This window comes from Heptranchias perlo, chromosome 4, assembly GCF_035084215.1.
Source record: "Heptranchias perlo isolate sHepPer1 chromosome 4, sHepPer1.hap1, whole genome shotgun sequence".
Taxonomy (NCBI): domain Eukaryota; kingdom Metazoa; phylum Chordata; class Chondrichthyes; order Hexanchiformes; family Hexanchidae; genus Heptranchias; species Heptranchias perlo.
In genome coordinates this window covers 23067576-23084322 of record NC_090328.1, presented here as the reverse complement: position 1 = coordinate 23084322, position 16747 = coordinate 23067576, and the positions used below count along the sequence as shown (strand labels likewise).

Genomic DNA, 16747 nt, shown 5'->3' with positions numbered 1-16747 from the left:
CAGAAATGTTGCCTATTAAGCTGAAGTGATTGCTAGTAGTACCTAACTTTTAAAAGATGTTGCTGTGGTGGGAGCAGTATTTCTGTGAACAATACCTGGCTGATTCCAATTTGCCCCACTTTTAAACAATGAGCATAGGTAACTCTGGCTCTGGCTTCCCAATTATAGACTATTATTTGTGGAGGAAAATAACCCAGTTATGCACGTTAATTTTATTCTCTTTCCCTTATTAAAGAAAATTAAATCTTGGGAATTTGCACATAGGCAATTGTAGGCCCAAAGCCATATTTTTAAAAAAACATTTCAAGAAAGGGCAGCAAGGTGGGCAGAGTGGGTAAGATACATATTTTAACCATTAATTTATTTTTACACACGCAAACACTTATTTATTTATTGCTTTTTCTTTCTCTCTCTCCTTTTTCTCTCTCTCTCATCAGTTTAATTGTCAGGGGAAGTGTATCTCCACAGGAATGGAGAGAAAATCTTGGAGCAAGTAATTCTGGGCCATTTCTGCTTAACATGCCAATTTAATCTTGATTGCTTTGCCTAATTAAAGAAGTGTTTCACTGGCAGAAAGCAAGGGAGTCAAATTGAAAACAGTACCCAGTTCACAGTCCAGTAAAGCCTCCAAGCGATCTAAGGACATTCCGTCACGGACAGGTGCAGTACAGAATCCCAGTGATGGGAACTCTGGAGTTAAGAAGAGAGCTGTTTCTGCTGGTGCCACAAAGAAGTCGTTGGGTAAAACTAGGGCGTCTATTTCCACACAAAAAAAACAAAGTAACAAGAGAGCAGGTGCATCAGCAGCTCACAGCAGGGACTCCTCTTTTCATGCAGAGCCTTGCACGGTAAGGACCATGTTTTTTGATTCACATATGATTCCTTTTGTTTGACCAGACCAAAGAAAATGCAGGGGAGCAAACTTATTATGATGAGAAAAGTTCAAATAAACATTTTGCAATTAACCCTGAAGCTTAATTTTTGCTGTCGGTTCAGATAATGATAAAATAAAAGTGGTTTTAAAAACATTTATAAGTGCAGGTCTCCCTTACATATAGAAACATTTGGATTTTGGTTCCATTGCACATTGTAATGTGAATTCTTTCTTCAACCTACACTTCTGGTCTAACCTAACATTACATGTTGTTAGTTCACATTTCTGAAATTAAGTAATGTGGATTAATACTCAAAATTTTACATTAAGTTCAAAGCCATTCTGTTTCTATTTTTTATTTAAAATGAAAGCTTATCCACAGCTATGAAAGGAAAGTTAAAAGATTGCTGACTATTATAGTTCGATTTTTGTGTGTTTCTGATATATGAAATTTCATACTAAGATGTGTCTACGGTGGCAGTGTTTTTCTCCAGAAAGTGCCCTTCCATCTATTTGCGAACATTTGTGTATGTGTATGTGTGTTTATAATTAGAATAAATAATTAGAATAAATGGTTGTTTCCATTCGTAAAATTAGCTTTTTTTCTGCTATCTTTTGACGTCTCTGCTTCATGCAGCATTCTATAAGAGGTGTGAGCAGGTGCTTCATTTTAAGACCACTGACTATGCTACTTTATTTCTGTTTGTCAGGAGGTGCATAGATGTGGGTTTTCTGAAAGAACAGCTGAAATTAGGAAATCAGTGTGTCTTTTTATGGCTTTATCTACCTGCACTTACATTTTCCGGAGCTAATATATATGAACCCCTAGGTTTCTCTGTTCATCCACACCCATCAGTATCTTTCCATTAAGTGTATACTCCAATTCCTTGTTTTCTCTACTAAAATGTATTAGCTCACACTTAACCACATTAAATTGCACCTGTCAGCCCATTCCAACTCATTGGTCTGCTTCTTCCTGAAGTCTTCTGTAGTCCCCATCACTGTTTGCCAAACCTCCTACTTCTGTGTTGTCAGCACATTTTGACATGATGGGCACGATTTTATCCCTGAAGTTTGGGGGCGGGGGGGCAAACAAAATTGCGGATTTCCAGAGAGGGAAGGAAGCCCGGCTCCAACCTGCCAAAAAACGCATACGACCCAGACGCATCTGGGTGCGCGTGTGCCTCAGGAAGTCTGATGTCCCCCGGAAATTAAAGCTGCGGGCCGATATTTAAAGGTAAAGTCGTTGAAATGGTGATTTTTATTTTTATTGATGCAGGGAAACAATTTCACGCTGCCTCAATGTGTTTCCTGTGTTGTGTGAAACACGCCATGGAAACCCAGGCGGGTTGCAGTTGGCAGCCATTTGGCCATTTAAATCCCTGTTTGACAGATGGGGATAAAAGGTGAGTTATTGCAGCAGGGCACTCAGTTCTCTCAGACAAATTTTTGGCTGGGAGATCTGTGTGTTTAGACTGAGAATTGTTGGGTCACACTCAGAATTGTTCTGTTTACACATATTTATCTACTTTTTGGACCCCCTCAAAATGACAACATCAGGATGGGGGGCGCAATGGCAGCATTCACCAGTATATCCGAGGAGGAGGCACATCATCCGCGGCAGGCACAGCATGCAGTTCCGCCACTTGCAGCTTTACAAGACAAAGTTGCACCACAGGGACCGGTAGAAGAGCAGAGAGGGGATCAGAGGGCCTGACGTCGCAGGAGGCACTACCCACGTGAGAGGGTCTACAGGCAGAGGCTGAGCTTCCTGAACCTCTCTGAGGAGCAGTGCCTATGAAGGCTGAGAGTGAGTAGTCAGGTGGTCGCAGACGTCTGCGCGCTTCTTCACGCAGAGCTGGGCCTGGTAGCGTCGCATTGCCCTTGGCAGTTAGTGACCAATGCCCTCAATTTCTTCGCCTCCGGATCCTTGCAGGGCGCCACTGGTGACATTGCCAGGGTCTCTGTCGTCTGCCCAAGTGCATAAGACAGGTCACCGATGGTTTGTTTTGCGGGGCGTCCCACTATGTTAACTTCCCAATGGACGACCTCAGCCAGACTGAGAGGGCATTGGGTTTCCACTCTCTGGCTGGCTTCCCACGGGTACAAAGTGCAGTTGATTGCACACATGTAGCAATCCAAGCACCTCCATATGAGCCAGGACTGTTCATCAACAGAAAGGGATATCACTCCAACAACCCACAGCTTGTTTACGACCACCGGAAAAGATTTCTTCACGCATTCCGGATTCCCTGGCAGCAGCCATGATTCTTTCATTCTGCGGGAATCCAACATCCCGGCCCTCTTCCACGCACCAAACAAACTTAAGGGTTGGGTCCTCGGAGACGTGGCTCATGACACCTGTGAGAAACCCTATCAGCGAGGCACAGCATCGGTACAGCGACAGTCACGTCACCACCACGTCTGTCATTGAACGTGCAATAGGACTGCTCAAGATGCGATTTCGATGCCTGGATAGATCTGGGGGAGCGCTTCAATATGCACCAACGAGAGTGGGGAGAATTATAGTCGTCTGTTGCATCCTGCACAATGTCGTGCAACAGAGAGGGTTACTGGCGGATGAGGCCTCATGCCCTCGTGCAGCATCCATATCTGCCATCAACATTGAGGAGGAGGAAGATGAGGATGGGGAGGAACTCATCGGCAGAGCAGCGGCTCACCTGGCTGCTCATGATGCCAGGGAGTCACTGATATTTGACATTCTTATAAGGACATCTGCAAAGTGAGGATAGTCAAGTCCTCAGACCACCTGGAACAAGCACCGCTGACCACAGCCCACCTCGCCCCAGCACAAAACAGTCCTACAACTACACGTAAACCCACTGTAAACGCACCCACTGGTTGGCATCAAGTCGTGCCGTTCATGATAAAGCACATGAACGAGCACTATCACAAAAGCCAGTCAAGAATGGGCAAGACATGGCAGTAGTGGTGAGAATGCTAACATTTAATGTGAATTTAACAAAAACCAAATATAAATGAAAAACATGACCGTCTGTCAGACACCTTTTGTGCATACCCTTTGTAATCACAAAACCGTAGCCTTTCGCTTCCTACTACTTCTACGTGGTGCATCCCTTGTGGCTGTAGCAGAGGTAGTGGCAGGTTGCTCATGTTCATGACTTGACTACTGAGATGCTCTAGGCCTACACCCTCTGGGTTTTGGAGCCCGTGAGGGCCTTCCAGAGACTGCTCCACCTGCAGAGGCAGACTCTGCCACCTGGAGAGGAGGCAGCATTGCAGGTACTAGTTGAGGGGGGCAACGAGTGGAGTCCCCTCTTCTATGTCTCCTTTCACCATCATCCATCTCCTGGGTCAGGGCTACATCACTCCTACCATTCTGCTGGACAACAGCTTGGAGGACATCTCTAATGTAGATCAGCCTGTTTACGGCAGTAGGATGTAGTTCGCCCTGAGTCCGTAAGGCCGTTGTCAGGGCCTGAAGGGACTCTTGTGAGCCGTGCTTGAAGCTCAATGGAGGCCATTCACTCCATCGTAGACATTCCCGCACTTACCTGTGCCACCAATCCACTCATGCAGGAGTTGGACTCCTCCATCCTCACCACTATTGTGGAGAGTGTGCGTGGCACATCTTCCGGTACCTCGCAAATGTAATGCTGTCCCTTGATTATTCTCCTTTTAAACGTTGGTCCCCGGGGTTCAGTATCTGCGTCCAGCTGAGCAGAGCCTGGAGAGGAGTGCTCCCACCGATGCAGACTCTCCACAACTGCCCCTGCCACCAGTGTCTGCTCGTGCTCACTTGTGTATGGTGCCTCACCAGGTGCCAACTCAACTAACTGACTACTAGGACCCATCAAGGTGTGAGTATCTGCGCTGGTACATGGTTCACTAAGATGTGACGGAGAGGGCGATTCCTCAGAGGCTGGGAGCTCCTCTGAGGAATCGCCCTCTCCTGTCACTTCGGTCGTTGATGAGTCTGTAAGGGAACAGAAGGCAATATTAAGAATCATCACAGATGTAATGTTGTGATGAGTATATGAGGTGTCTAACATGAATGTTAAAGTTCTGTCACGAGAGGTTTGTGGGGTGCCAGTCTCGGCATCCCTGAGGGACAGGCACTCAGTGGTGCGGCTGACCTCCAGGGCCTCCTGTTCCACCTCTGTGTACTCACTTTTGCTGACCTAGTTAAGTCATTGAAGCGCTTCCTACACTGCACCCAAGTGTGGGAGATGTTGCTCCTGCTAGCCGCCACCTCGAGCCAGGCCTTCTTGGTGGTAGAGGCAGGGCGCTTCCTCCTGTCCACCAGGTAAAATATTTCCCTCCTCCTCACCCCGGTCAGCAGCACCTTAAGTGAAGCGTCACTGAACCTTAGAGCTGGCTTGCCCCTCTGCTGCTCTATCTTGCCCGATTCCTCGTTTCTCCAGCAAAAGCCATTGCATCAGTGGCCCTTTAAACATTCCAGCTGACAGCAGGTCATGCGGGTGTGCAGTCCGCTTGCTGTGCAGCTTTTAGACAACAAACCCGGAAGCCAAGTTAAGGGCCATCAATTAAGTAGTGATCGCGTGTGGAAAGGTAGGAATTTTTTTCGGGTTTCCCGCGAGCCGATTGACCCCCGCCCCGCATATTAAAATCCTGCCCTATGTTCCTGATACTCAAGTCCAAATCCTCTGTCTATTCTTTCCTTGTTGTGACATTTCCACTTACACCATATGCCTGAATTTTTTTTAACACTTTTTTTTAAAGTCACCTTATCGAATGCCTTCTGAAATTCCATACGCAATACATCTACTGCATTTCTTTTATCCAGCAGTCACTTCAATAACCTTCATTAAATTTGTCAAACAGGATTTGCCTTTAACAAATCCAGACAGGCTGTCCTTGATTGACCTATGAATTTATAATTGCTCACTAACTATATCTTGTATTATAGATTCTAAGAGCTTGCTCATAACTGAGTTAGACTAACTGATCAATAGTTATCCAGTTTAGCCTTCTCTCCCTTCCAAAACAAAGGTGTTACATTGGCTACTCTCCAATCCCATGGCACAATTTGTATATTTAAGGAGTGGTGCATTGAAACAAAAGCAATATCTTACAAAACCACTGGATTACAAGTATTGGTACTTGAAATCCTTCATGTATTAACAGTTAAGTATTTTACTATGAGATAACCAGAAACGATCAACATAATTTAGAGGAAAACCACATAATTAATTCAAATTATTCATTTGGATTTGATGATTTTTGTCACATTTTACCTGATTATTCAGTTGATAATCTGACTTAACCATTTAAATAACTTTTCCACATAATTATTGTAAAATTTGGAAATCCCTTTTAAAATGTCTTTTTAAGGTGAATTTCAGACTCTTAAGCAATTTATTTAGAACAGAATCTTGCACTAATGCTTAATCAGTGTTTTACAATACTACAAAGGTCAAAAGTGAATGAATACCATTTACCTGGGGTAGCAGTTATTACCCAGTTTGGCAAGATTCCAAATAATTAAATTATGATTAAATAATAAAGATGAATTGCTCAGCATTGAAAAATGGAAGTTTGTATTGAATATAAACTAGAGCTTCCTTTCATTTGGCTAACATAGTCCTTTCATTTAACTAACTGTGCCCACCGTGCTGCCATTGAGAATAGTCCACACTGATGTACACCAGTGTAGCAAATGTATTGACAAAGTTCTATGTTTGAATGACATTATGCATCAAGAAAGTTGAAGTAGTTTGTTGACTGTGACATGCTGGGGATGGGGCATTTGGGAAGGTCATCTACTGTAGTTTTGGGGTACAATGCTGCTCCCTCTCACTGGTCTAGTTGTGCTAGCATGTGTCTTAATGCCCTCAGTGGGGCTTTTTTTTCAAGCTGGTCCAAAAAATAGAACTTTACACAGCTGAGTTTTCAACCATTTTAAATGGGTTTGCAGTTCAGTTTTACTTTTTGTATTTATTTGTAAGTGAGACAGTTTAATTGCAAAGCTTGTCCTTAAAACACTTAAAATAAAAAGAATTGATGCTCTCCTGGTGACTCAATGAGTTACGACAGTAACCAGCTGAACTATATAGACCAGGAAGGTCCTCAGATTTGATCCCCAGTATGCTGAGTTAGCTGATCTGAGCTGGGAACTGGTAGGAGCAATATCCCGTTTCGCCATGGGTTAGGGAATGGCAAAATGAGCAAGGGTTCCTGCTCTTGATTGCTGTTCAGCGACTCCTGCCAGCAGTGTGTACATGTGGATGTTGGCCCCCATGGTTAGATAGCCTCGATAGTGAATGTCTTCAGGCCAACACGTGATTGATGATTGGACACGGCATAGCAGAGTGTATCTGGTGCCTGTGACACTGTACCCCATCAAGGAGTCAACATCTTCAAGGCAGATTAAGAGAAAATGTGGCAGGATAAGGAACATAGGAACAGGAGTAGGCCATTCAGCCCCTCGTGCCGATAAGGAGAACCTTTTTTAAAAAATCGCAATGGTTTAAGTTCAATTTTAACTTTTATGCACAATCTGTATCAAGGCGTGTGATCACTGGGATTAGGAATTTTGATGCTTTACCTGGTAATGGACGATTTACTGAAAAATCGAACTTTTTATGTGACAGGAAACTGCCCTACAAAATAACCGTAAATCCCATGGACAGAAAAGAAAGAAAACTTTGATCAGGAGACCAACTGGATCTAATGCCACTCCTAATTCATCTGTACCAAGACCTGCTACTCCAGGTTAGGATTTTTTAAAAAATTCATTCATGAGATGTGGGAGTCGCTGGCGAGGCCGGCATTTATTGCCCATCCCTAATTGCCCTTGAGAAGGTGGTGGTGAGCCGCCTTCTTGAACCGCTGCAGTCCATGTGGTGAAGGTTCTCCCACAGTGCTGTTAGGAAGGGAGTTCCAGGATTTTGACCCAGTGACAATGAAGGAACGGCGATATATTTCCAAGTCTGGATGGTGTGTGACTTGGAGGGGAACGTGCAGGTGGTGGTGTTCCCATGTACCTGCTGCTCTTGTCCTTCTAGGTGGTAGAGGTCGCAGTTTGGGAGGTGCTGTCGAAGAAGCCTTGGCGAGTTGCTGCAGTGCATCCTGTGGATGGTACACACTGCAGCCACTGTGCGCCGGTGGTGAAGAGTGTGAATGTTTAGGGTGGTGGATGGGGTGCCAATCAAGCGGGCTGCTTTGTCCTGGATGATGTCGAGCTTCTTGAGTGTTGTTGGAGCTGCACTCATCCAGGCAAGTGGAGAGTATTCCATCACACTCCTGACTTGTGCCTTGTAGGTGGTGGAAAGGCTTTGGGGAGTCAGGAGGTGAGTCACTCGCCGCAGAATACCCAGCCTCTGACCTGCTCTTGTAGCCACAGTATTTATATGGCTGGTCCAGTTAAGTTTCTGGTCAAAGGTGACCCCCAGGATGTTGATGGTGGGGGATTTGGCGATGGTAGACTCTCTTGTTTGAGATGGTGATTGCCTGGCACTTGTCTGGCACGAATGTTACTTGCCACTTATCAGCCCAAGCCTGGATGTTGTCCAGGTCTTGCTGCATGCAGGCTCGGACTGCTTCGTTATCTGAGGGGTTGCGAATGGAACTGAACACTGTGCAATCATCAACGAACATCCCCATTTCTGACCTTATGATGGAGGGAAGGTCATTGATGAAGCAGCTGAAGATGGTTGGGCCTAGGACACTGCCTTGAGGAACTCCTGCAGCAATGTCCTGGGGCTGAGATGATTGGCCACCAACAACCACTACCATCTTCCTTTGTGCTAGATATGACTCCAGCCACTGGAGAGTTTTCCCCCTGATTCCCATTGACTTCAATTTTACTAGGGCTCCTTGGTGCCACATTCTGTCAAATGCTGCCTTGATGTCAAGGGCAGTCACTCTCACCTCACCTCTGGAATTCAGCTCTTTTGTCCATGTTTGGACCAAGGCTGTAATGAGGTCTGGAGCCGAGTGGTCCTGGCGGAACCCAAACTGAGCATCGGTGAGCAGGTTATTGGTGAGTCAGTGCCGCTTGATAGCACTGTCGAATAATGCAGCACGGGTGGACTGATTAGAATGCCCAGGTAAAGAGAACAATGATTGGATAAAATTCTTTCCTGTTCTAATGGATGGGGGGGGGGGGGGGGGGGAGGGAATATGTGTTCCTCTAGGAATAGATTAGACTTGTTGGTTCTGTCTTGCATCGTTTCAAATTCATGGACTTTAGAAATATTTTAAAGTTCCTATCTAAGAGATTAGGCTACCTGGCTGTTGCCAGACAAATCATAAGAAAAGTTAGGGACGAGACAAGACTCTTGAGCCCATCGATGCTCATCCCTATAGTGCTGTAAGTCTCGCATCACAGCATCCAACTGTATTTTACACGGAATTTTACAACACAAACAGGCTGTTCGACCCAATAGATCTATGCCGGTGTTTATGCTCCACAAGAGCTTCCATCCACCTTACTTCATCTCACCCTGTCAACATATCCTTCTATTCCTTTCTACCTCATGTACTTATCTAGCTTCCCCTTAAATGCATTTATGCTAATCGCCTTAACTACTCCATATGGTAGCGAGTTCCACATTCTCACCACTCTGAGTAAAGAAGTTTAGATGCAATGTTTTCACTTCCATTGTGTGCCTGTCAGACTATTTCAAACATTTTGTCAGTTCCTTCTGCTACCTGTTTTTAACTTATTTTAATTTCCATTTATGTCATTTGGCTTTACTTTCTTGGCTTATTTTGATGTAGTAATTTAGATTTACCTTATCTATAATCATTTAATTTAATATGTTATTGAAATCCTTCACTGAACTGTCTCCTTTCCAAATTGTAGAGTTTGCTTCCCTTTTCTCATAGTTCAACCCCTTAATATATGAAACTAGTTTTGTTGCTTTTCTCTGTACCATTTGCAATTCAGGTGTATCCAAGACTGATCTTACCAATGTATTGTAAAGCCTTAGCATAGCTTCAGTAGGTTTGTACTCACTCTACTGTTCTGCCTGTATGTCTTTGGTACTCAATTAGCTTTTTTTATTGCTTTGCCACCTTGCCTGGAAATTGAAAATGACATATCTACTATAACCCCCAGTTCCCTTTCTAAGTCATTGTATGCTTATGATATTTTTTTCAACCCTTTAAAACCTGTAAATTATAGGGGGAAGGTATAACAATTTTGAGATCCTGGGAAAGAATGCATTACATTAGAAGCTTTGATTTCAACACAACTGAACAGCAATTTATAATAGTGGATAGTTTGCTTTCTTTTACCTTTCAGAGGCTGGTCCATCATCTGTGAAAATCTGGTGTCCTGAAGGCATGAAGAGGTTAACAAAAGACCTCACTGAACTGGATGTAGTTCTCGATGATTTCGAGGAAATTGTTACAGAATATAAGTAAGTTCAAGACTAGTGTTGTGAAACGTGGTGAATTAGTTAATATTCTAGGAATATGAATCATCGTAGCACAACTCGTGTATGGGAGCTTATTGCACCCTTTAATGCCCATCTGACTGTTCAGCTGGATATTAAAGATCCCATGGCACTGTTTGAAGAGTAGCAGGGACTTCTGGTGTCCTGGTTAACATTTCTCCCTCAATCAACACCACCAAAAGCAGGTTTTATGGTCATTCCCTTAATTTGCTGTTTGTAGGATCTTGCAGTGTGTAGAATTGGCATTTGCCTACATAACAGCAGTGACTACACTTCAAAAGTAATTAATTGGATATTAAGTGCTTTGGGGCATCTTGAGGATTTGATGAGGAGCCATATTTTAAAAAAAAGAAACTGGGGCTATACAGGTCTGCAGGATCGTAAGTGGTATGAAAAGGGTAAATCTGGAAAATACTTCAAACCAAATAGTGAGAGTAGGACAAGCGGACAGGGGTTCAAGCTAGTAAATTGCAAATTTAGGACTAATATCAGGATGTTCTTGAAGAGTGATCAATACATGGAATGGACTCCCTGATAAGGGTAGTGGAGGCGAAAACCCTGGAATCGTTTTTTTTAAAAAAAAAACAAGCACACAATTGGATGCTGCATTGAGGAGACTTCAGAATCTTTTTGGATGGATGAGCTGAATGGTCTTGCTCATATGTAATTATCATGTGACACTCAAACTGCCACTTTTCACCTGATAAAAACAGACATTTTAGCCACTCTGGCCAAGGGTACAGTTTTTGGCATCAAAATAGCACAGAAGCAAGCTCCCATGCACACTAAATATCTGATCACCCCATACCAGATGCAGCTGTACTAGGCCACACCCCATATTATACAGATATTTATTTCAAGAATTCAGTATTGCCACACAGCTCCCAGAAATCTCTGACAGCAGCATTCAGTCCCTCCAGCTGTGCTCTGGACTGCCTCTCGGACCAGTAATTGCTTGCCTTGTATTCTAGCTTTACATAGAATTACATAGAACGTACAGCACAGAAACAGGCCATTCGGCCCAACTGGTCCACCCTGGTGTTTATGCTCAACACAAGCCTCTTTCCACCCCTCTTCATCTAACCCTATCAGCATAACCCTCTATTCCTTTCTCCCTCATGTGTTTATCTAGCTTCCCCTTAAATGCATCTATGCTATTCGCCCCAACTACTGCTTGTAGTAGCGAGTTCCACATTCTAACCACTCTTTGAGTAAAGAATTCCCTACTGAATTTATTAGTGACTAACTTATATTTATGGCCCCTAGTTTTGGTCTTGCCACAAATGGAAACATCTTCTCCACCTCTACCCTATGAAACCCTTTCATAATCTCAAAGACCTCTATCAGGTCACCCCTCAGCCTTCTCTTTACAAGAGAAAAGAGTCCCAGCCTGTTCAATCTTTCCTGATGGGTATAACCGCCCAGTTCTGATATCATCTGTGTAAATCTTTTTTTGCACCTTCTCCAGTGCCTCTATCCTTTATACAATGAGGAGACCAGAACTATGCACAGTACTCAAGTGTGGTCTAACCAAGACGCTATACATTTTTAACATAACTTCTCTGCTTTTCAATTCTATCCCTCTAGATATGAACCCCAGTGTTTTGTTTGTTTTTTAAATGACCTTATTAACTGGTGCTGCTAATTTTAGTGATTTGTGTATCTGTACCCTAGATCCATTCGCTCCTCTACCCCATTTGGCTTGTTGCACCCATAACATTTGTGGGTGCTATAATTGTTGGGTGTAAGGATAAACCCAGCAACTATAGCACCAGTCACTTTAACCTCAGTGGTGGGGAAACTTTTAGAAATGATAATCCGGGACAGAATTAACAGTCACTTGGACGAGTGTGGATTGATTAGGGAAAGCCAGCACAGATTTGTTACTGACAAATCAGAGTTTTTTGATGAGGTAACAGAGAGGGTAGATGAGGGCAATGCAGTTGATGTGGTGTATATGGACTTTCAAAAGGCATTTGATAAAGTGCCGCACGGTAGGCTTATCATCAAGATTGCGGCCCATGGAATAAAGAGGACAGTAGCTACATGGATACAGAATTGGCTAAGTGACAGGAAACAGAGTAGTGGTGAACGGTTTTTTGGACTGGAGGGAAGTGTAGAGTGCTGTCCCCCAGCGGTCAGTGCTTTCCTTGATATATATTAATGACTTGGACTTGGGTGTACAGGGCACAATTTCAAAATTTGCAGATGACACAAAACTTGGAAGGGTAGTAAACAGTGAGGAGGATAGTGATAGACTTCAAGAGGATATAGACAGGCTGGTGGTATGGGCGGACACGTGGCAGATGAAATTTAACGCAGAAAAATGCGAAGTGATACATTTTGGCAGGAAGAACGAGGAGAGGCAATATAAACTAGAGGGCACAACTCTAAAAGGGGTACAGGAACAGAGATCTGGGGGTATATGTGCACAAATTGTGGCAGGGCAGGTTGAGAAAGTGGTTAGAAAAGCATATGGGATCCTGGGCTTTATAAGTAGAGGCATAGAATACAAAAGTATGGAAGTCGTGATGAACCTTTATAAATCACAATTAGAGTACTGTGTCCAGCTCTGGGCACCGCACTTCAGGAAAGATGTGAAGGCCTTAGAGAGGGTGCAGAAGACATTTACCAGAATGATTCCAGGGATGAGGGATTTTAGTTACGTGGATAGACTGGAGAAGCTGGGGTTGTTCTCATTGGAACAGAGACGGTCGCGAGGTGATTTGATAGAGGTATTCAAAATCATAAAGGGTCTAGACAGAGTAGATAGAGAGAAACTGTCACCATTGGCGGAAGGGTCAAAGGCCAGAGGACGTAGATTTAAGGTGATTAGCAAAAGAACCAAAGGTGACATGAGGAAAAACCTTTTTACACAGTGAGTGGTTAGGATCTGGAATGCACTGCCTGAGGGTGTGGTGGAGGCGGATTCAATCGTGGCCTTCAAAAGGGAATTGGGTAAGTACTTGAAAGGAAAAAAATTGCAGGGCTATGGGGGGGGGAGGGCGGGGGAGTGGGTCTAGCTGGATTGCTCTTGCATAGAGCCGCCATGGACTCGATGGGCCGAACGGCCTCCTTCCATGCTGTAACCTTTGTATGATTCTAACATTTTACGGGTCTGAAATTGCCCCTCTGATCTGCTGGGTTATATGATCTCTGCTTCACAGGGTATCAGCTAGTCACCTGCTTCAGTGAATGATGGAGGACCCCTATCTTTCCACCTGGTGTCACTAGTACTTTCCCTATGACAATTAGAATACATGTCATGTTGTTTGTAGGAGGGAAGAGAATGATTTTTGCGTTGATATAAATACTAAGAATGCAAAACAAAACGACATTGATCTACACAACATTATAGATCATAAAGATCACTTCTGTTTGAAGGAGTAGTATCTACTACTATTGTGATTTTTTTTATATATTGAGATATACAGTAGTTTAGGAAAATTTACATATACCAGCTTTATTCTTTCATTATTACTTAAGAACAGTGGAGGTTTAAAGACTTCATAAATCCGCAGTTCAACTGCATGTTGCCTTGTTAGTAAAGTGTAGTTTTTGTTCAATTTTGTAGGCAGTCTGTGGAACCTAATGTTTGCAGGAAAGTAATTGACAGATTCTTCACCGATTTAAAGGAGCAAGTTACTGAAACTGTAAGTACAGCAGGGATTGCATCATTGGATAGCTTCTGCAAACCCTACTTATTTATTTGGTGCATCTTTGATCGGGGCGTCAAACTTAATTTACGTGGTGGGCCTGATCCCACATCCTGGCACTTGGCGTGGGCCACATTCACCGAAAGATATTTGGACACACTGGGGTAGAAATTGGAATGCATTTTGTCCATTTTTTGGGTGTAAAATGGGTTCAATGTAAATCAATTTCTGGGTGCGAGGTCTTACACCTAATCTGTGCCATGCTGCCGCCATATTACTCCTCATTGCTTTTCGGCATCCCTGTGGCTGCCTGATATCAGGATGGATCAATTTAAATATGCAAAAAAGGGTCCTGTGTCTGTTTTAGGACCCTTCTGCAAAATGCATGTTAAACTAGGTACCGTGCACCTTAAAGGGACCGCTGAAGTCCGCTAAAGAATGGTAGGGAAAGTTTTTTTTTAACCTCCCCTTCTGTGAAGCGTGGAGGAGGAGTGCTCGTCCCAACTCCACAGCACTACTATGGGCCGCTGCCGGCCCTACTTGGTCCTCTTGCATCTCCTCCGTGTATTGGAGCTTGTGATGCTCCCTGAGCGCAGTGAAAATCCTCGCTCTCCGTCCCATTGTTCCCCATTTGCCACCAGTGGAAACAATCCTTCACTGTTTCCCCACAGTAAGGTCTGCAGGTTTCACTCACCCCTTTACTGCTTGCTGCTCTCTCAGCACCGCTCCCGCTCATCATGTTGCTGCTGCTGCTCCTCCAGCTCTGCAGGACATGCTGGGCCCCACCCTATCCCATCCCTCTTTCCCCCAGGCCCAATCTTCTGACCCCCATTCCATCGTCTGCTTCTCTTCCCCCAAGCCTGTCACCCTTTCCCTTTCTCCCATCCCCCCTCCGAGTCCCAATCTAAGTCTCCTGACATTCCCCAGAGCCCCAATCTCCCCCAGCCCTGCACCTCTCCATACTCTTTTTCTCTCTCCCCTTTGCCTTCTGGTCACTCCTAAGCGAGTGCTGGCTCTCTGTGCCAGTGGGGTTGAAGTCATGGAGCAGGGAGACCACTGCTGATATGCGAAGTTTAAAAGCTGCTTGTCACAGCCTGGAAGATTCGTGTCCCATTTCGGGACACATGGCAACATTAAGCACAGGAGAACTGCAGACCAGATTAAACTGTATCCACACGACTTTAGTTTTGACAACCCTGTCTTCGATGAAAATTGACACAAAGGGCTCAGTTTTGAAATGGTGGTGGTGGTGGTGAAGGTGCGTGTGGCAAACCTGAATTTAAAAAAAACGTACCTTTTCCGACGTGATCGCAATGTTATTGGTGTTAAAGTTGTTTCTGGGTTTCGCCCCCGGTAGACAGCCTGATTGACGGGAGCTGCAACACCGGGGGGTGGGGGGGCGGTGGGGGGCGGAAGAGAGAATATGAGAGAGCAAGATGTCATCCAACACTAAACATCAGGGCGGGGACAGTGGAAGATCGGGATGGGGAGGGAGGAAAGAGTGGAAGATCGGGGGGAGAGGGGGACATTGGAGCAGAGGAAAGGCAGGTTTATTTTGTTTTTTAACTTTGTGCAGCGGTCTTTTATTTAATTTATTTCATTTATTTTTGCCTGGTTTTACCATGTGTGAATTGGAAGCTGTGGAAAAGCCGCTCAGGTAAGTTTAAAATCATTTTAACCATCTACTACGTCAGAAATAAAGTACCTTAAGTACTTTAATAAGGTACATTTGTTTGACTATCATCCTGCCGGCTTTAATTACCAGCGGGACTTACGCATTTGCGAGGCATGCGCGTGCACCCAGACGTGTCTGGGGAACCCAGAAGCCGGCTTCCTCACCCACTTGGGATTTCCCCGATTATCGGAGCCCCCCCACCCCCACAATTTCCTTTGAAAATCAGGGCCAAAGTGTCTCAATGAGACATTACCCATTGTTATTAAATATGGGAGCCTTGGTTTTGCACTTTTTTGTGGGTATTCAGTATTTTAGTTGCCAACTTTGATTTTAACCTAAAGGCTTTTAAAAATGGTTAAGATGAGCTTCATCAGCCAGACAGTCAAGGAGGACCAGGCAGGTAGTGCAGGAGTCTGCTGAGTACATCTCACACTCTAACTGGTATTCAGTGGAATAGACTCTGCGGTGTGCAGCCAAGACCATAACACCATGGGTGGCTCAGCTGTACAGGGGGAAGGAGAAAGATCAGGAGAGCAATAGTGATAAGGGAGTCTATAGTTAGGGAAGCAGACAGGCGTTTCTGCGGCCTCAGACCTGATTCCAGGATGGTATGTTGTCTGCCTGGTGCCAGGATCAAGAATGTCACTGAGCAGCTGCAGAACATTTAGGGAACAGCGATTATAGTATCATAAGATTTAGAATAGCTATGGAAAAGGATACGGACCACTCTAAAGTAAAAATACTCAATTGGAGGAGGGCAAATTTCAGTGGGATGAGAACAGATCTGGCCCGGGTAAACTGGAATCAAAGATTGGCAGGCAACTGTAATTGAACAGTGGGCGACCTTTAAAGAGGAGATAGTTCGGGTACAGTCTAGGTACATTCCCACGAGGGAGGAGGGTAGGACAACTAAAGCCAGAGCTCCCTGAATGACAGAAGAGAGAGAGAGTAAAATGAAGCGGAAAAAAGGGGTGTGTGACAGATGTCAGGTTGATAACACAAGTGAGAACCAGGCAGAATGTAGAAAGTTCAGAGGCGAAGTGAAAAAGAAAATAAGAGGGGCAAAGAGAGAGTATGAGAATAGACTGGCAGCCAACATAAAAGGGAATTCAAAAGGCTTCTATAGGCATGTAAA

At 44.4% G+C, this 16747-nt stretch overlaps 1 protein-coding gene across 6 annotated transcripts in view; it reads left to right on the top strand.

The window, feature by feature from the left end:
* Positions 1 to 16747, top strand: part of cenpu (centromere protein U) — a 46819-nt gene that overhangs the window by 23133 nt on the left and 6939 nt on the right. For 5 of the 6 annotated variants that reach the window (XM_067982584.1, XM_067982585.1, XM_067982581.1 and 2 more), the window contains exons 6-8: positions 7471 to 7591; positions 10128 to 10245; positions 13856 to 13934. In XM_067982584.1, coding sequence (XP_067838685.1) covers positions 7471 to 7591; positions 10128 to 10245; positions 13856 to 13934 — 318 coding nt within the window. Of the gene's footprint in view, positions 1 to 766; positions 849 to 7470; positions 7592 to 10127; positions 10246 to 13855; positions 13935 to 16747 lie in introns of all 6 variants that reach the window. The other variant, XM_067982586.1, reaches the window with a different exon arrangement.